Source organism: Pecten maximus, chromosome 6 (genome assembly GCF_902652985.1).
Source record: "Pecten maximus chromosome 6, xPecMax1.1, whole genome shotgun sequence".
NCBI classification, from domain to species: Eukaryota; Metazoa; Mollusca; class Bivalvia; order Pectinida; family Pectinidae; genus Pecten; species Pecten maximus.
Genome location: NC_047020.1, coordinates 8,527,760 through 8,549,464, shown reverse-complemented (window position 1 = coordinate 8,549,464; position 21,705 = coordinate 8,527,760). Strand labels below are relative to the sequence as shown.

At 34.5% G+C, this 21,705-nt stretch overlaps 1 protein-coding gene and 1 long non-coding RNA gene across 2 annotated transcripts in view; both read right to left on the bottom strand.

The window, feature by feature from the left end:
* Positions 1-997: 997 nt before the first annotated feature.
* LOC117329985 (zeta-sarcoglycan-like) overlaps positions 998-21,705 on the bottom strand; it is a 30,261-nt gene continuing 9,553 nt past the window's right edge. Inside the window, exons 8-9 of the mRNA XM_033888218.1 lie at positions 18,828-18,951; positions 998-14,180 (exon numbers count right to left, since the gene is read on the bottom strand). Coding sequence (XP_033744109.1) covers positions 14,010-14,180; positions 18,828-18,951 — 295 coding nt within the window. The 3' untranslated portion in view covers positions 998-14,009. The remainder of the gene's footprint in view (positions 14,181-18,827; positions 18,952-21,705) is intronic.
* On the bottom strand, positions 15,392-16,942 carry LOC117328870. The gene is made up of 2 exons (XR_004533072.1): positions 16,212-16,942; positions 15,392-15,851 (listed from the first exon to the last, which is right to left on the bottom strand). It is a non-coding gene; the product is annotated as an uncharacterized LOC117328870 (long non-coding RNA).

Below are 21,705 nucleotides of genomic sequence, written 5' to 3'. Positions count from 1 at the left end.
TACCGGGCGATAAACAGAGCAATTAAACAAACCATGGGACCTGAGGGGAGAGGCCCAATAGAGGAAATTTAGCTAATTTTTTAAAATCTTTGCTTCATAGGAATGACAGGATTTTGTCTTAATTAGGGCGAATTTCAGTGATAGTGTGCCCTAATGTAAATACTCTGTCCAGCTGTCCGTTAGTCTGTCCATCCACAAATTTAGTTCCCTGCTTTGAACTTTAGTATTTATTGACCAATTTACATGAAATTTGGATCAAGGTCAATGGGTTAAGGTCGTTTGGGTCCAAAGGTCAAGGACAAGGTAAATATCTGACAATGATCCAGGTTGTTAGTGGGGTAAACACTTAAGGCTTAAATACATAAACTCATAGCTTATATATGAGTATTATACTGGTATTTACATTTCTGTTAGCCCAGCTGATACAGAAGTGGAAGGAAGTCACAAGTATAATTGCAATTGTTTTTGAAGTCGTTATGTAAAATGTTTGGGACCAGGGCCCAGTTGTTCAAAAGGTGATTAGCTTAATCACTTGATTAGTGAAAATTTCATTTCTCATTTGTTGCAAAACCTGTGAGTATATCGCGTCTTTAAATTATGCCAGTTTGAAGAGAATTAAGAATTTCAGAATTTTCTTAAGTTTTGTCAAGTTAGTTCAACCAGAAATTATCATATCAGGATTTGAAAAATGTTGTTAAAATGTGATTAGCCTGATCACCTTTTGAACAACTGGGCCCAGAAAGCTAAATGTTGTTGAAGGAAAGTGTTGACTGAAATGCATGATAGTGAATGGTAGATTCTAAACATGGACAGTATTTATAATATATATGGGAGCCTTTTAATCACAGAAACATTGAAGTGAACAATGCAGGTCCTCTGGGCCTCTTGTTGTTGCTGAAGAAATAGAATTCACTTGATTATCTGACAGATGCTCAGATGATTTGTCAAATAAATCTCAAAATTGTGCTACAAGTAAAGAGACAAGTGCGACACTAAATTCTGGGTTCACATACATTTATTTCTAATTAAAATTGATACATGCTATTACAATAAAACATACAATAACTAGAAAATCAACAAGATGATGTATATGACATGTAAAAATTCCTACAAAGTTGGGTAAACTGAGTAAATGTATTTAAGGTTACAAGAGATACAAAACACAGAGAATAGCTACAAATTAAAACAATGTTTTCTCCTGTTTGCATTTCAATGTTAAAAAAAAAAATGTCTTTTGTACTTCATCATTTAAAAAAAAGATATTTGCATACAGTTCAATGAAATTTCATCATCAATTCAAATAAATGATAATACAAATATTCCCTAATGTTTAATTTTTTTTTTTATATATTTTCCCTTTGTAAATTTATGGAGATTAAAATTAACAAAAATGTATATTTTGCAAGTACACGTATAATAAATTGAAAAATCTTATGAGACATCTTTCAATGGATCATTGGATATATACAAGTCCTAAGCATATATCCCATTCAATCATTCTGGTGAATCAAAAATATATTCACAATCCTGAAAAAAGGAGGTTGTTTGATGTTAGGATGCTTATATATCTGCTGTCTTGCTATTTAATGCGTGTAATTTGTTTTTCTTTTCACTTAAAATATGAGCATAGAGGAACAACAAAAGTTTTCATATCAAACTTCATTCATCTCATTGAGACTGGTAATAAATTTAATAATCCATTCATCACATTACCATTACCCTGATATTTTTAGAGTGGCCGCCTGGGACAGTGGTAACATGCTCACCTTTCATGTAGGGGCTCAATTCCCCAATCACACATGAAAAGGTATGGGGTCACCTGCCTGACCACATTGGTTTTCTCCAGATACTCCTACCACACTAACACCTCTCGTACACGTCCATCAGGGCCAAAAAGAGGGATTAATACGTTAATAAGTTGGTATAAATTGTTCGTAATTGTTGTAAAATGAAGTAAGCTTAAATTCTACCCTGATATTGTTGTAAGTATTTGTGAAAAGAACACTTTCTAAGGGCAACCTAACATACATGGTGATAATTTAAAATCTAAGCCATTCCCTTTTGTGATATCACAATATAATTTAAAGTCTGAAGCCTTAGTGTTGTCACAATAGAACACCAGTCAATAAATGATGTTAATTAGCCAATAGCGTTACCATGTACAGTAGCATTACCATGTACTGTAGCGTTACCATGTACTGTAGCGTTACCATGTACAGTAGCGTTACCATGTACAGTAGCGTTACCATGTACAGTAGCGTTACCAAGTACAGTAGCGTTACCATGTACAGTAGCGTTACCATGTACAGTATGTTAATGGAAAATTGCTACTTTTCAAACTGTAACTGGAGGCAGATCATATATTGACTAGAACAAGCATTTAAAATTTGTAAGAGGCTCAAATTTTGTACCATAAAATAAGTAACACTTTACTGTACAGCTATCAGGATGATTGTGGTATATCATACTATATGGTTATGAACTAGTACTGTGGATCGGTATAAATACAACTCTTAAACCTCAGGCCACAGAACACCTGATGATGCCATTTATGTTACAGAGATGTAAGATATAAAATTCATTAAGAGTGAATGTCACAACCAGCACTACCACAGGTGGATCTCTGTGTAAAACAACGGCGAGAGCAACATACTGAGACACAAATGTCTAATGGAAGATGTCAATTAAGATATGTCGGGAAAACAAGCCTGGAGATACAACCAAATCAGTAACAAAAGAAACTTTGACCTAAAACAGGATACAAATCTTCTCCTAGCCAATCATAATGCTTGAACTAATTACCCATAATAACATATACTGACGGCATGTTTAGAGTTAAATTCAACAAAAGGCCCCTTGGGCTTGTATCATTCATCTAACTCTTGTGGACTTCAATGTCGGTAAACTCAAATCAATCCAGATCTTTGTCAGCAGCTTGCATTATTAATTATCTTCTTATTATTCTTTTGAAGTATCAGTAATTATTCTAAAACTTTATAATATTTTTTGGGAGTTAAATCATTTATTGATCCTTCATTTTGATCCTATTTTCTCCCATTTTTCACAGATTTGTCTCCGGTTTCGTTTGTTAGGATTTCTCTGTCGCCCCATAGGGTGTGATATGTCAAACCCTAGAGTATGACAGATCACACATTCTTGCAACAATACAATGACATAAGGCAACAATTCAATGATTTTAAGGCAAGAATATCATCCCTTGGGTTTGAGATTCCCTAACTAAGGAAGATTATATCAATCCCGTCATACCAGAATATTACAAGTCAAATATGACCATAGTTCAGAAGAGGTTGGTAACAATGGTAATTCCATTAAAGTGTTAAAGCATTAGATATTTGTTACAATAAGAAGTTCTTGATAGTCCCTCTTCCCATTAGTCTACTAACTAAACAGCATCACTCTAGTCCTCTTGCTTTTGAAGACTTATTTATAGGACAAGTTGATGCCAGACAGACAATGGAGGCCACAATGCACAAAATCACTTATAAGAGATATAATTATATTGTGTACAAAAGGTTATCACGGACGGACAGAATCACATACACACAAAGTGTGATGGACAGACCAAATAAGAGATGAACAGGTTAAATGATAAATGCCTACAGCAACTTAATAGTGGGGGATAAAAATATAGTATTTCACAACCAAACTTTCCAGAGATGAGAGTTTTCATTTTATTTCGTAACCTTTAAATCCGAGTAACCTACAAAATACTGGTCTGTTTCTCAGTTGATAAGTCAGGTTCTGTGAAACCTGTGATAAATCAATGGTTTTACACAACACTGTACATTAATAACCCCTACTGCGCTGACATCAATTAACACCTTCCTCAAGGCTTCAATTAGAACAGGTGATATGTAAATATTGATCCAGGAATTCTTGTCTCTTCATCTCCCACCGTTGGATCAAAGATAAACCTTTTTTTTTTAAACAAGAAAAAATTTAAACTAATTTACAAAACATATACAGGTTGTCTATTGTCTAATGAGACGTACCGTTTTGTAAATTATATGAAAGCTACATTTAAATGTACCAACTACTGAATATTGACTGAGTGACATTACGCAAAGTAAAACTTGAATTTCACAGGAAAACACTAGCACATGTGGCTGTAACATCTGGCATATAGAAGCTGTTACTAAGAGATATTGATTGGCATACTTAGTTACCAGCTGAAGGAAACATATTGTCACACTGACACAAAAACCCCTACACTAAGTGGTTAGTGAAGTTTCCTACACATAGAAGGTTGATAGGCTGCTCTGTTTTTATTTCTCATTAACAATGGAGGGAAAGAGTTGTATGTTAATGAGTTCCTTTGTTTTCTCCTTAACAATGGAGGGAAAGAGTTGTATGTTAATGAGTTTCTCTTTGTTTTCTCATTAACAATGGAGAGAAAGAGCTGTATGTTAATGAGTTCCTTTGTTTTCTCATTAACAAAGGAGGGAAAGAGTTGTATGTTAATGAGTTTCTCTTTGTTTTCTCATTAACAATGGAGAGAAAGAGCTGTATGTTAATGAGTTCCTTTGTTTTCTCATTAACAATGGAGGGAAAGAGTTGTATGTTAATGAGTTCCTTTGTTTTCTAATTAACAATGGAGAGAAAGATTTGTATGTTAATGAGTTCCTTTGTTTTCTCATTAACAATGGAGGGAAAGAGTTGTAAGTTAATGAGTTCCTTTGTTTTCTCATTAACAATGGAGGGAAAGAATTGTATGTTAATGAGTTCCTTTGTTTTCTCATTAACAATGGAGGGAAAGAGTTGTATGTTAATGAGTTCCTTTGTTTTCTCATTAACAATGGAGAGAAAGAGTTGTATGTTAACGAGTTCCTTTGTTTTCCCATTAACAATGGAGGGAAAGAATTGTATGTTAACGAGTTTCTCTTTGTTTTCCAATTAACAATGAAGAGAAAGAATTGTATGTTAGTGTCGTAGAGTTTCTATTTATTTTGTTCTAATTTAAACCACGGAGAGAATGGATTGGATGTTAGTGAGTTTCTGCTTCTCATTAACCATGGCAAATTCATTTTCGCAGGTAAAAAAAATAAATGCAATTTTCATTAACATGACAGAATCCAATTTTAGCAAACATTATCTGGCCACAAAAGCATTTCTAATTTTCATGAATATCGCTCCGGATGTCAAATTTCAAACTGTTTAATACAAAGTTTATTTATGCGTAAATCTTCTCTATAACCATGTTATGTTTGTTATACCATGTAACATCTATCTATCATGTAGCACATAATCTGTTCTGAACATTTATGTTTGTCAAAACAACCTCGGATGATTGAGGGCAGCCGAGTCGGCTAATGACCATATACCATATCAACAGTCTTACCTCAATTTATTTTGCTGATAATATTTACCTGTGCTGTATCATATCAAGGATCAAATTTTTACGTCAACAGGCCTGTGATATAGCAGAAATATCATCCCATGAAAAATAACTGGTGATACAGTATGTTTATTGGTTGCTTTATATTATTTTCTAATTAAAAAATAGTTGAAAACTTGATGATACAGAGGCTTTAGTGACAAAAAATAAAACATTTTTCCTTAAAGATTTTGTTATCATAGAAAAAGATATCCAACAGTCAAGGAAATATCAACTTTTGAGTTTTATTGTAGAAAACAATTTTTGTTTTAAAAATTAATCTAAATTATTAAAATTTCAAATGATAAACAAATTAAAAAAGCACCATCATTGTACATAAAATATCTTCATAATGTAATTATATGGCTGCATATAATATAGTTCTATAACTCATCATAATGCATTATTATTCCAAAGAATTATGGTACAGGTAACCGAGCTACAGACAAAGAAATACAGGTAACGGAGATACAGACAAAGAAATACAGTGTCCGGTAACGGAGATACAGACAAAGAAATACAGTGTCAGGTAACCGAGATACAGACAAAGAAATACAGTGTCAGGTAACTGAGATACAGACAAAGAAATACAGTGTCAGGTAACCGAGATACAGACAAAGAAATACAGTGTCAGGTAACTGAGATACAGACAAAGAAATACAGTGTCAGGTAACCGAGATACAGACAAAGAAATAGAGTGTCAGGTAACCGAGATACAGACAAAGAAATAGAGTGTCAGGTAACCAAGCAACAGACAAAGAAATAGAGTGTCAGGTAACCAAGCAACAGACAAAGAAATACAGTGTCAGGTAACCGAGATACAGACAAAGAAATACAGTGTCAGGTAACCGAGATACAGACAAAGAAATACAGTGTCAGGTAACCGAGATACAGACAAAGAAATACAGTGTCATATAAACTGATAAAGCTAACTGCATTAAAATTACACTAGTTATATTTATTAATACTAATATCTGTTAGCATATCTCATAGCACCGATTAAATTCCAACCGAGGTAGATACACAATATAAAAAATAAAATCTTCTTCTAGGGAGTGAGTGATAAAGTGTCTGGGTGTACATGTTGATTAAACAAGATATAGTAAGGCATCCAATGGCATAATCTTCAAAGCATTAAATGTATAGTTACTGAATTCTACAGTGCTTTAACACATGATAAACATATTTATACTGTATCGACTAATTAGAACCAACATGGTAAACATATTTATACTTCATCATCTAATTAAAACTTACATACCCATAAACATATTTATTCTGCATTGTCTAATTAGAACCAACATACCCATAAACATATTTATTCTGCATCGTCTAAATAGTTTCTACATACAATTACATCACACAGAACAAACACTTCTTTGGAGATTAAAAATAATGAAGTAGTTTCTTCTTTATAAATACAATATTTTGGAGAGATGGGGAATCAGTGGGTAGTTTGATGTTCATGAAGTATTTCTGACTTATTTCAATGAGAAATTGCTGGCAAGCCATAGATTTAAATGGCCTAATACATGTAGAATCTGAAATCAGCTGTGTTCCTGAGCAGGACATTTACATACAAGGATTGTCCCAGTCCATCAAGCAATAAAAGTATTGTTGCTACATTGGGAGAGTCATAGAAACTAGCCATGGAAACTAGCTTAAGCTTGGCAATTTGACACGAGACAAATATCTCTTTTTATGTCTATAAGCCTGAAGGTATGTGCCACCAGGTCGCAGATATCTTTTTCCATGTCTTTAAGTTAGATATTATAACAATGCATACAAGATATTACTAAAATATTTTTATTTTTATTTCATCGTTTGCTTCTTTTGTATCTATAGTTATGTACATTTGGTATATATGTGACTCAAGGTAATGAAGATTGATGTGCACTGTTCTCCTGTAAGACCAATGCATGTCTGTACAGTTTAGCTTTTATTTGCTGTATAATCACCTTTCATGTTGATAAAGAGGATTAAATTGCATTATCAGTACTGCAACCTAACAAACATGTACATAAATCTTTGTTCTGGAACCAAGTCACACAATGTTACTACTAATTAAAAATCAATACTCCCTCCAGGTTAGTGTGAAGACTTGATGCCATATGGTAAGGACATTACATGTACTTTAGTGTAGTGACACTTGTTATAGACAGTGTTATCAGAAACTGTCCTATAGGTTCAGCTTGTGTTGCATATCTCTTGAAGATTTCCTCAGTAATAAGATTCCTCTTGTGCTACACTGACCTGATAGACTTTACGCACATTTTTAAAAATCCAAAACACAGATCCTTTGTTTATTGACACATTTTTTTTATACCAAACCAAATTTGCATGCCCCTCTGTCAGTGATGTCAGGTCCCTGTGCAATTTGAGATATCCCCTTTGTAATCAGTTATGTTGGGTCCCTGTGCTGTTTAAATACATCTCTCAGCTGTCTGTGACGTATTTTTGTCTCTGAGATCTGTGATTTGTTACCTTGTGATGTCTGAGATGTCCTAATTGTTATATGTAACGTCAGACCCCTGTGCTGTTTGAGATTTGCTCCTTGTTATCAGTTATACCAGTCATCCGTGTTGTTTAAGATGTGCTCCTTGTTATCAGTTATGTCAGGTCCTTGCGCTGGCTGAGATGTATCATTTGTTATCAATTGTCAGGTCCCTGTGCTGTCCCCTTTGTTATATCAAGCCCCTGTGCTGTCCAAGACGTCCCCTTTGTGTTCAGTTATACCAGGTCCCTGTGCTGTCTCCTTTGTTAACAGTTATATTAAGCCCCTGTGCTGTCCAAGACGTCCCCTTTGTGTTCAGTTATACCAGGCCCATGTGGTGCCCCCTTTCTTATCAGTTATATTTCGCCCCTGTGCTGAGATGCATCATCTATTATCAGTTATACCAGTTTATGCTGTTTGAGATTTGCTCCTTGTTATCAGTTATACCAGTCATCTGTGCTGTTTAAGATGTCCCCTCTGTTGTCAGTTATAAGCCAGGCCCCAGTGCTGTCTGAAATGTCCCCTTTATTATCAGTTTTACCAGGCCCCCGTGCTGTCTGAAATGCTCTCTTTGTTAAATTTTACTAGGTTCCTGTGATGTATACCAGGTCTCTGTATTATATTTGAGATATTACTTAAGCATCAAATGGAATATCATGGTTTCTACTTCCTGAACAATGCCTATCAATAATGGTCTACCGGTATCAGTTTGAGTGTTTATATCCTGTATAACATTGTAAACAATTCTCCTAACTTTACTCAGAATTACAGGTACTTGACTGAACACGCATCAACACACAAACAAACCTATCTCAATGATTCATTTCCATGATTTTACTTGTATACCAATAATAGATTAGGCTAAATAGGGAACAGAAAACTGGCTGAAAGACAGCTTGTAATTAATTAAACAGGTTACATCTCAACAGAGTTCAGCCAGCTTATAATTAATTAAACATGTTACATCTCAACAGAGAGTAATTGTGATCGATTGCTAGCAAGGATAGGTTGTTTGTACTTTTTTTTACAATATCAAAAGTTACATACTTCATGCTATCATCCTTCTCCAAAATTTCTAACTTTCTTTTTTTATCTAATGAATAAAAAATTGCATTCTTAGAAATTCTATCCTGCTCTGCCTCAAATTTTTTTATTTCAGTTTCTGTTTCATATTTAGGTAAGTGTTACTTTTTTTTCTGTTTGTTTTTGTTGTTTAGACACATTTCTAAAACATTGATATCATACTCTGTCGGCGATGTAACATCTTTATGTATCAAACTATCCTCATATGAAAGCTAAAACAATTATAAATGACAAACATTGCGGACAAACATCATATTGTTGTAAGGATTTACAGGTACATAACTTCATTGTCCCCTTGGGACAAAACAATTTTGGCACAGTTATAATGTAATACAAGGCACTTGTCTTCTGATTCTAGTGACCATGCTATAGATTTATATATATATATATATATACAAGTGAAGAGCACTGATGCCTAATATATCCGGCATCAAATCCATATCCAGTTTATCCTGGAAGACATTTGTATCTTCCCCACTACCAATAACATAACTAAAACATGAAACAAAAATGAATTTCCATGAATAGTCCTGAATAGCTAGTATTACCCTGTACCCTGACCGACGTATTCCCTGATGACTGAATTTTGAGATATAACGATCATGTTTCCTAGCTTTCAATGTTTTATGAAGACATCTTTTAATGTTATGGCAGATTGCACAATATATTGCCCTATACTGTTCAACAAAGACCGGAAAAAAACCAGATAGATGTTATCAAACACACTTCAAATCTAGTTAGTTCTTGTATGGATTGGATCAAACAACACAACTAAATTCTTTGTAAGAAAGCAGAAACAGGATATTTTTCTAGGCTCAATTACCTCCCCTGATCAGAAATGGCAAGATTTCACATGATCAATCCTTCCAATATCATACATGACCATCAATTAAATCCATAATTCAGTCGACATATGACACCTATGTAGGATGTACATATATATAATCAAAATGATTCCTGACTTTCATTTAATATTCTGCTATTAATAATTCACAATGACACATTTCCCTATCTGTCTGATGTTCAACATTTTAATTTCCCCAATGAGTGTATGTATTCCTGAATCAGAGTGTCAATATTAGCTGCTTACAGAATACCTTCTTTACATAGTTCATCATACATGCACTACATCACCTTAGTAGAGTCAAAACAACATTGTTTATCTCCCTTTATAAACATTTCCCATCTTTCTATACCACAGCTGATTTACTTACAGGTACTGTAGTAGATTTGACCCCAATATGCTAATCCAGTATAATGAAAAATAAATTATGCAGTATTTTGTTGAGAAGTGTGTATGACAATTTATAATACAGTTTTTTTATGTACATGTTTTCTAATATTTGAAAGTTCAATGTTGAAAAAACACGTAAAATTTTAAAAAATACTTTGCAAGCAGGAAATGTTCATGAGTAGAACTTTAACATAAAATGATAATTGCTGATCTACGGTGGTATACACTACTAAAATCAGATTATGGTCTTTGTTGAACTTTGATTTGAAGAGAAAAAGTTATGAATAACATGTAACACATGTACAACTGAAAAGTTTTACAACTGAACAGGTACAGATCCCTGTAACTTACCTATAGGGTGACAGACTTATTACGCAGTCTTCTTTAATATGGCCTTCATTTGTATCTAGTATTATAACAGCAAATACACTAAAAATGTCAATTACCGGAAATTTTGATCTGAAATATTTCCTTTAAACACACATGAAGAATATGTATATGTTTTTGTTTGACAGACTTGGAGAGTTAAAAGTCTGTGTGAACAGGTATAGGAGTAGGACAGACTTAGAGAGTTTAAGTCTGTGTGAACAGGTATAGGAGTAGGACAGACTTAGAGAGTTTAAGTCTGTGTGAACAGGTATAGGAGTAGGACAGACTTAGAGAGTTTAAGTCTGTGTGAACAGGTATAGGAGTAGGTCAGACTTAGAGAGTTTAAGTCTGTGTGAACAGGTATAGGAGTAGGACAGACTTAGAGAGTTTAAGTCTGTGTGAACAGGTATAGGAGTAGGACAGACTTAGAGAGTTTAAGTCTGTGTGAACAGGTATAGGAGTAGGTATATGTTTTTGTTTGACAGACTTGGAGAGTTTAAGTCTGTGTGAACAGGTATAGGAGTAGGTATATGTTTTTGTTTGACAGACTTGGAGAGTTTAAGTCTGTGTGAACAGGTATAGGAGTAGGTCAGACTTAGAGAGTTTAAGTCTGTGTGAACAGGTATAGGAGTAGGTATCTGTTTTTCTGAGCACAGGAATCAGACTTAGCACTAAACTTGTACATCAAATATCAAATCTATCATAATGGATATTGGTGTCAGGACTGATTTCATAAAAAAGTCATCACCAAAATTTATGTTTGAAAGGAATTGACAACTGTAGATCACAAATAATTTATATATAACATGATTTAACCAGTAGAAAATGGTTGCCTCATCAAAATAAATATCCATAATTCATTATAAATTGAAGTATGATATTTTCAAAGTATGTATATTTGTTCAAAACGCAGAAAAAAAAAAAGAACAAAAAAAGAGCAAAAAAAAAGCAATTGTTCAACATAGCACATTCTAACAAGGTGAAGATTGACAAAAGTAGAACAGACATGATGGCAATTCTATCTCTATATGATATGGTAGTAAACATATAAATCTTTGGTCACAGTCATATAAATACAGACAATATATACAAATAACACTCACATTCAAAGCAAGGACTAGATCTAAATATATACATGGCATTACAGACAATTCTTCTTTAACAAATACCTCTGGGTAGTAACTGTATACTTAAAACACATTTCAGTATATACTTAGATACTTAACCAAACTTGTTCAAGTGAAAAATCTAAAGGACTAGACTATGAAAGCTTGTTTATCATGTTTATCGACTGTAATTTGTACTAACAAAAGTATCTGTCAAAACAAGTTTACAAGTGTAATTGGCTAAGTACTTAGTATACCAATACAGTGTATATGTTTTTCGCAACCTCCTTTCTATTGGAAAATATATATACAGTAATATTGTACATTCTCAATGTATTTCTTTTTCCAGAGTATAATACATCCGTAGAAACATTTTCCCCATTTATCACTACACTGTATATCACTATGGTAAAATATAAACTAACAATAATATCAAGATGGTAATCATCTAAGATTCATTTGTCATATCAACTGCAAATAAAATTTCAGGTGTGAAAATATTCATAAATGTGAATATATGTATATAATTATATGTACGTCTCTTCATAGTAATAAATATGGCAAACGATTTCCTGTATATATATGTATGGAAGTAGATCTTTTAACTATTTTCGACAAATTCTTTATAACTAAAATATGCTCAAAGAAAGGAGTTCTAATATATGTAAATTAAATGTATTTTGTTGCCTCTGCAATCTGACTCTGTGACCTCCGGCTTACTAGTCTTGCACTCAACGGATCAAGCTAAACAGAAGTTCTCTCTAGCTGAGCAGTATACTACGGATAGTTTTTACCAGGGTTACATATATTTTCTAGGGGTAATGTTCTGATGATATCTTAAAAAAATTCATTAAAAGTGAAACATTCTAGCATGGTATGTCTACCGAGGTCTTCTTGTTCAGAAAATTCCTACAAGAATTGTACAAACATATAGTCACCATTCATTAACTATAGAAGTAACCCTCATGGAATGATTCTGAAAAAAATACTAAAGAGTATTACAATTTTGTATGTTATAATTCTACTATCCTATGATTATAAGATGCTATTCTTAAAATTCATGTTAAAGTAAACATACAGTTTCTACTACCTATACTTGAACTCCATCAATATCACCCACTTTGTGATTTCTGATCCTCTGTACTGGCCGTGGTGAGTCTGATCCTCTGTACTGGCCGTGGTGAGTATGATCCTCTGTACTGGCCGTGGTGAGTCTGATCCTCTGTACTGGCCGTGGTGAGTATGAGTCAGTGTAAGTGCTGAGTGAACTAAAACTGCTAATAAAATCTTCTCTAAATGGTTAAAAATGTTTTTTGGAAGTTTTATAATAATTTGCCTCTAAGACGGCAGAGTAATGATAAATCAGTTATGCAACAAAATCAATGGCTTTTGAATGATAGTGTTAATCTGTAAACCCTGCATCTAAACTAATAAACAGTTTGTCAAACAACCACATCATAGTAACGTAATCTACAAATGTTTTTATTGCATTGAAACAGAATTAATTTAGTTGAGACATTAATAAAATTGCACATAGCCTTGATTTACTGAAGTATTGTTTGTCATGTCAAATAACGGTAAACATTTGCCCTAAATTACCCTTTAAACTGTCAAATTTACATTTTCAAAAGAGGTCAATGTTAATGGTATTGTATAGATTGATCTTTATCCATAATCCTGTGTATTATTAAAAACTTTGATGCAGTTACTACACACAGTCATTAACTCCCAAGTAATCATAATGCTAGGGAAATATTCTCATCCTTGTTCCTACGTATCACTAACCATCACAGGATATCTCATCCTTGTTCCTACGTATCACTAACCATCACAGGATATCTCATCCTTGTTCCTACGTATCACTAACCATCACAGGATATCTCATCCTTGTTCCTACGTATCACTAACCATCACAGGATATCTCATCCTTGTTCCTACGTATCACTAACCATCACAGGATATCTCATCCTTGTTCCTACGTATCACTAACCATCACAGGATATCTCATCCTTGTTCCTCCCTATCACTAACCATCACAGGATATCTCATCCTTGTTCCTCCGTATCACTAACCATCACAGGATATCTCATCCTTGTTCCTACGTATCACTAACCATCACAGGATATCTCATCCTTGTTCCTACCTATCACTAACCATCATAGGATATGTAACTGGTAATGAACATTTTTCTGTTGTTATTTACAGAAACATATCTGACCAAAATTTTTTTTTTTTATTTTAGATTGTTTGATATTTTTGTACTTTTGCTACCTGATAAGACTACTATCATGTAAATCCACTGTAATGGTCACTGCTTAGTGGTGGTCACTACTGACAAATGGAGTCTGTGGCCTGGCAGTCGTCACTGGGGTCAGACAGATACAGACGTCCACTCATACACATACACAGCTGATAAACACTTCCAGTGTACGGTCGTCCCACAGAAGGTATACTCACTTTGGTACTTTTCAGGTACACATCACGAGACTGTACATAGATCTGAAATTAAAACGTCAGGTACACATCATGGGACTGTATATAGATCTGTAATTACAATGTCAGGTACACATCACAGGACTGTATATAGATCTGTAATTACAACATCAGGTACACATCACAGGACTGTACATAGATCTGAAATTACAATGTCAGGTACATAGATATGTAATTACAATGTCAGGTACATAGATCTGTAATTACAATGTCAGGTACACATCAGGGGACTGTATATAGATCTGTAATTACAACGTCAGGTACACATCACGGGACTGTATATAGATCTGTAATTACAATGTCAGGTACACATCAGGGGACTGTATATAGATCTGTAATTACAATGTCAGGTACATAGATCTGTAATTACAATGTCAGGTACATAGATCTGTAATTACAATGTCAGGTACATAGATCTGTAATTACAATATTAATGTCGGGTACACATCATGGGACTGTATATAGATCTGTAATTACAATGTCAGGTACACATCACGGGACTGTATATAGATATGTAATTACAATGTCAGGTACATAGATCTGTAATTACAATGTCAGGTACATAGATCTGTAATTACAATATTAATGTCGGGTACACATCATGGGACTGTATATAGATCTGTAATTACAATGTCAGGTACACATCACGGGACTGTATACAGATCTGTAATTACAATGTCAGGTACACATCATGGGACTGTATATAGATCTGTAATTATAATGTCAGGTACACATCACGGGACTGTACAGATATGTAATTACAATGTCAGGTACACATCACGGGACTGTACATAGATCTGAAATTACAATGTCAGGTACACATCACAGGACTGTATATAGATATGTAATTACAATGTCAGGTACACATCACGGGACTGTACAGATATGTAATTACAATGTCAGGTACACATCACGGGACTGTACATAGATCTGAAATTACAATGTCAGGTACACATCACGGGACTGTATATAGATATGTAATTACAGTGTCAGGTACACATCACGGGACCAGGGATCACCATGGCTTCAGATTTTACTATGGAGGAACCTGCGGGGACATTTTCCCAGCGCGCCGCCAAGACCAATATTAATTAATTAAAGGGAGATAATTTGTTTACATGAGTTATGTCCCTTTTCATTTTTAGGGAGATGATTTATTGTACAGTAGTTATATCCCCTTAGAAATTGTTTTCAGAAATAATGATAAACTATTTTAATCCTGGTAATATGAATTTATTTATTCAATATGTAAGAAAAATAAATACAGTATTTACCAATCTCTGACTCATCCATATTTGTACATCCTTAAATAAATACATTGCTCGTTCTTCATTCTCTTTACCAACTCAGACTTTCTCAAACTCATGGTATCTCTCTATCTCTCTTTAAGATTACCAATTAAATGTTACTGATACACTTCCAAAGCTGAAGTTTCTTAAAATAATAAGCACTATGATATCACACTAAACACAATAACAATATGTAATGTCACAGCACTAATATAATATGATTTCCAATGTCACAATTGTCAGTCATTTTCACACACAAATTGTCCATTTTCTTACAGCCCAACTTCACACTTCATTGTCCTCAGGATCAAACAATGTGGTGATGGTGATATTTCTTTTTCTGATCTGTGTCCATATATAGGTCTGCTGTCCTGTTTTTAAAACATGCCTACAAATCAAATGAAACATTCAAAGTTAATAAAAATAAATTAATGAAATGTTTAAACATGAAACTTTCACTCTAGGTAAATACTTGGACCTAATCACTGAAAATATTGAAAAAGAATTAATTTTAATTTTTGGTTTTATGATTAAACAAAGTCAGTATATATTAGTCACTAATGTGAAATTTGGAAATAATACATTTTTTATCAAATATCAACTATTAAGTTTGTTTACATTAAATATACAAACTAGCCAATAACATTTAAAAAAATAATTTAAAAATTATATTTTTTATTATGACATGTAAGTTATTTATATTATACAAAATACATTTTAGTAACCATTTGACACCTAAATAACTTACCTTCATCTTCGTGGTACTTTAGCCATAAATATTTCTTCATTCAGTCGGTAAAAATGACGATCTGTGTTTTGACTTTGTCGGTGAACAGACCGGGCTAAGCCTTCTGTCATTTCGGCGAATTCTCGAAAAATGATTCAATAGAATGCTGCTTTAGTTGTAGCTTCATGATTACAGAATGAAATTATAATCATCGGTCTTTTTGTTCTATAGTTCATGTTACTTTCGTTTTGCAAACTCCTCATTTCTTCACAAACGCAACATCCATGTCACGTGTGTTATAAAGTAATCGGGGTCATATATGCGTTTTACTTTAATTGTCGAAGCCATTTAAGCCTTTATTCGACACAGATCGACCGCTGTCAAAACACAAACACGCGGTTCGTGGCCCTATGATCAATTAAGCCATCAATTAATATTGGTATGATTGATATAATTATATCGGTTAATTCGTCGGGGTATTGGACGTCCAGGTCATTGAATGAAGTGTCAAAAGTCGCCCTGGCGTGTGAACAGGTAATTAACTGGCCTCGAGCTCTTACCTGTGCAGTCAGTAAAACACTACACAGTTGGCGGTATCTGGGGCTCACCACGGGTTAACAGAGTTTTGAATACGAAGATCGGCGGGGCAGATTTTTTTTTTACTATGGCGCTACACGATTTTACTATGGCGGGTAGACATTTTACTATGGCGCTGCTCCATAGTAAAACAGCCCGTGGTGATCACTGCGGGACTGTACATAGATCTGTAATTACAATGTCAGGTACACATCACGGGACTGTATACAGATCTGTAATTACAATGTCAGGTACACATCACGGGACTGTACATAGATCTGAAATTACAATGTCAGGTACACATCACAGGACTGTATATAGATATGTAATTACAATGTCAGGTACACATCACGGGACTGTATATAGATCTGTAATTACAATGTCAGGTACACATCACGGGACTGTATATAGATCTGTAATTACAATGTCAGGTACACATTACGGGACTGTATACAGATCTGTAATTACTATGTCAGGTACACATCACGGGACTGTATATAGATCTGTAATTACAATGTCAGGTACACATCACAGGACTGTACACAGATCTGTTATTACAACATCAGGTACACATCACGGGACTGTATATAGATCTGTAATTACAATGTCAGGTACACATCAGGGGACTTTATATAGATCTGTAATTACAATGTCAGGTACACATCACGGGACTGTATACAGATCTGTAATTACAATGTCAGGTACACATCAGGGGACTTTATATAGATCTGTAATTACAATGTCAGGTACACATCACGGGACTGTATATAGATCTGTAATTACAATGTCAGGTACACATCACGGGACTGTATATAGATCTGTAATTACAATGTCAGGTACACATCACGGGACTGTATATAGATCTGTAATTACAATGTCAGGTACACATCACGGGACTGTATATAGATCTGTAATTACAATGTCAGGTACACATCAGGGGACTTTATATAGATCTGTAATTACAATGTCAGGTACACACCACGGGACTTTATATAGATATGTAATTACAATGTCAGGTACACATCACGGGACTGTATATAGATCTGTAATTACAATGTCAGGTACACATCACGGGACTGTACATAGATCTGTAATTACAATGTCAGGTACACATCACAGGACTGTATATAGATCTGTAATTACAATGTCAGGTACACATCACGGGACTTTATATAGATCTGTAATTACAATGTCAGGTACACATCACGGGACTGTACACAGATCTGTAATTACAACATCAGGTACACATCACGGGACTGTACATAGATCTGAAATTACAACGTTAGGTACACATCACGGGACTGTATATAGATCTGTAATTACAATGTCAGGTACACATCACGGGACTGTATATAGATCTGTAATTATAATGTCAGGTACACATCACAGGACTTTATATAGATCTGTAATTACAATGTCAGGTACACATCACGGGACTGTATATAGATCTGAAATTACAATGTCGGGTACACATCACGGGACTGTATATAGATCTGTAATTACAATGTCAGGTACACATCACGGGACTGTACACAGATCTGTAATTACAACATCAGGTACACATCACGGGACTGTACATAGATCTGAAATTACAACATTAGGTACACATCACGGGACTGTATATAGATCTGTAATTACAATGTCAGGTACACATCACGGGACTGTATATAGATCTGTAATTATAATGTCAGGTACACATCACAGGACTTTATATAGATCTGTAATTACAATGTCAGGTACACATCACGGGACTGTATATAGATCTGAAATTACAATGTCAGGTACACATCACAGGACTGTATATAGATCTGTAATTACAATGTCAGGTACACATAACGGGACTGTATACAGATCTTTAATTATTATTATCTGTATTATGATCTTGTATACTTTGTCACCTGTCAGTGATATCAAGTGTTAACCCATCACTAAGTCAATGAACTGTGTACCGTTCCTTCATGTGGCCCATTTACCAAATTATTTGTGAATTTCAGACTCATCAATGACAAAACCTTTTAACAGTTACTGTATTCATGATGGCTTGACTTTTCAAAGACTTACCGAATTATCTGTTGATTCTAACAGAATATCATCTGAACTTTTGATCAGCATGCTGCCAGCAGGTGCCTTGAGATTAACACCGGTCTCTCCATGTACTCGTATAGATGTTCCCAACGACTCAATCCTATTATACAAATGGATACAAAAACAAATTTGATATCAAATTATCTTTTAAGTTATGAGAAAAAATTCAATAAAATCTTATCTAAATGGCTTTTCCACTTTGTTGAATAACATATTGTTGACTTTGCACACTGATTCTACTTAGCATATATATATTTTTTCTGATGAATTGAAAAGTAAACATAGTGGTGTAATTTGGTTGATGTTAATTTACAATCCGAAAGGATGAGACCCAAAGTATCTGTGGTTAAGAAAACCATCACTTTATTTTCCTCCGAAAGGATATATAGTGAACCCTCGATAATCTGGACGTCCTAACTGTCCAGATTACACCCTCGATAATCTGGACGTCCTAACTGTCCAGATTACAAGTTTTCCAGACTACCGAATTTCGTCTGGACGTCCTAACTGTCCAGATTACAAGTTTTCCAGTCTACCGAATTTCGTCGAAGTTGTAAACATATCTGTCACGAAAGAGTTATTTCCCTTGATGATATACACTTGGAAATTTTTAAATCACACTTTATAATTAATTTGGGATATCTTTGTGAATATAGATATTTACATATGTTTATCATATTATTCCTGTTTTGGTTTATGTTTCTTTCCTTCTAAAATTTGAACTAAATAATATTTTAAGAGGAACATCTTAAGTGAAATTTGTTATATCATGTATTATGTAGCGACTTCTGTATATCGACGACGATGAAGATATATCTGTTTAAACTTTAAACCGACGTTTGTGAATAATACAGTGCAGAATTTTGTTGTGTGTTTTATAGAGTGACCATTAGGGGGGACTTTTTCTCACTGAACTGTTATTTAGTGAATCAGTTCAGTCAGTCATGGTGACCTACAAACAACACACCTGTGCTATGTACTGCTACTGTACATACGATCTGAAAGACCCTGCAGAATGTTAATACAGTACAACTGCAATGAGTTTTACGTAGGTTAAAGACATTGATTAATGTTGTGAATCCCAACTAACTGTGCAATACTTGAAATCCCAAGCTATTCCTTAAACCTGTACGCGTTGACACCAGCGAGAACATACCAAGCTCTCCGATAATTAGAAAGCGTGTTCACATAACAGATTAAATATATCTTGAATATATGTGTATAAATAAGTGATAACTACAAAATGAAATGATGTGTTTAGATAAAAGTTGCTGCGAAAGAAAGAGCTATGATGTGTCTTAAGTTTGACATAAACAAGACCAGTTGATATTGTAATAAAATCTTTCAATGTGTCTTCATAACAAGCCAATGTCTTTGTGAAATACCTTCTATATAAACAATGTCTAAATTTTTGTTAAGTTAGTTTATGGATTCGTACGTACAAACTACAGAATAACATTTGTTGATATCATAGTTATCACCTGCTTTACGTTTGAAACAAAAACAAGACCAGGCTATAATCCTTTATTTAATACGCTGTATAGAAAAGCAGAGTACCGTTACAAAAACTGAGCTGCACAGATAAATGCCTGGGGCTAAGACCTCGCAGCGGTTGCTATGGTTACTCAGTGTGTCAAGCTAGCAAGCTGTTTACCTGTCGACAAGGGTGGCTATCCCAGACTTTTTTCTCTCCACATGGCGTGGTGAAAAACAAGAGGCCCATGGGCCTTAACGGTCACCTGAGATTTGAAATATTTCAGTTTATTTAATTGACCCTTTTTGCCCCCCCCCCCCCCCTCCCATCAGCCCCTAGGGGTCAGTCAGGGCCAACATATGTGCATATTATCAAAATTTCATTCCATGCTGAAAATGTTAACCAGAATGAATTCCAATAGAAATCAAAACAAATCAGTCAAAAATGTGATTTCCCTATATAAACTATAGTAAAATTTACCCCCTCCCCAGGGGCAAACTTGTGACCCCAGGGTCATGAAATTTAAAATTTCAATAAAGAACCAGAAGACCCTGCAAACTATAAAGAGTATTTGATTCCACCTTATTTCAGTATTGAGAAGAAGATTTTTGAAATTTCAGTCAATTTGAACCTTTTTAGCCCCGTCCATCAGGGGGGTCAGTCAGGGCCAGCATGTGCATGCCATCAAACTGTCATCCCACGCTGACAATGTTTACAAAATTAGAATGAATTCCAAAACCAATAAAAGTTAAAAATGTTATTTCCCGATATAAACTATAGTAAAGTTTAGCCCCGCCCCAGGGGCAAATTTGAGACCCCAGGGTCATGAAATTCACAATTTTGGTAAAGAACCTTCAAACCCAGCCATCTATGAAGTGTATTTGATTCTATCATATCTGAGAGTAGAGAAGAAGATTTGTGAAATTTAAGTCAATTTGGTCCTTTTTAGCCCCGCCCATCAGCCCCTGGGGGTCAGTCAGGGCCAACATGTGCATGCCATCAAACTGTCATCCCATGCTGACAATGTTTACAAAATTAGAATGAATTCCAATAGAAATAAAACAAATTAAAGTCAAAAATGTGATTTCCCTATATAAACTATAGTAAAGTTTAGCCCCGCCCCAGGGGCAAACTTGAGACCCCAGGGTCATGAAATTCACAATTTTGGTAAAGAACTTTCAAACCCAGCCATCTATGAAGTGTATATGATTCTATCATATCTGAGAGTAAAGAAGAAGATTTGTGAAATTTCAGTCAATTTGGCCCTTTTTAGCCCCGCCCATCAGCCCCTGGGGGTCAGTCAGGGCCAACATGTGCATGCCATCAAATTGTCATCCCATGCTGACAATGTTTACAAAATTAGAATGAATTCCAATAGAA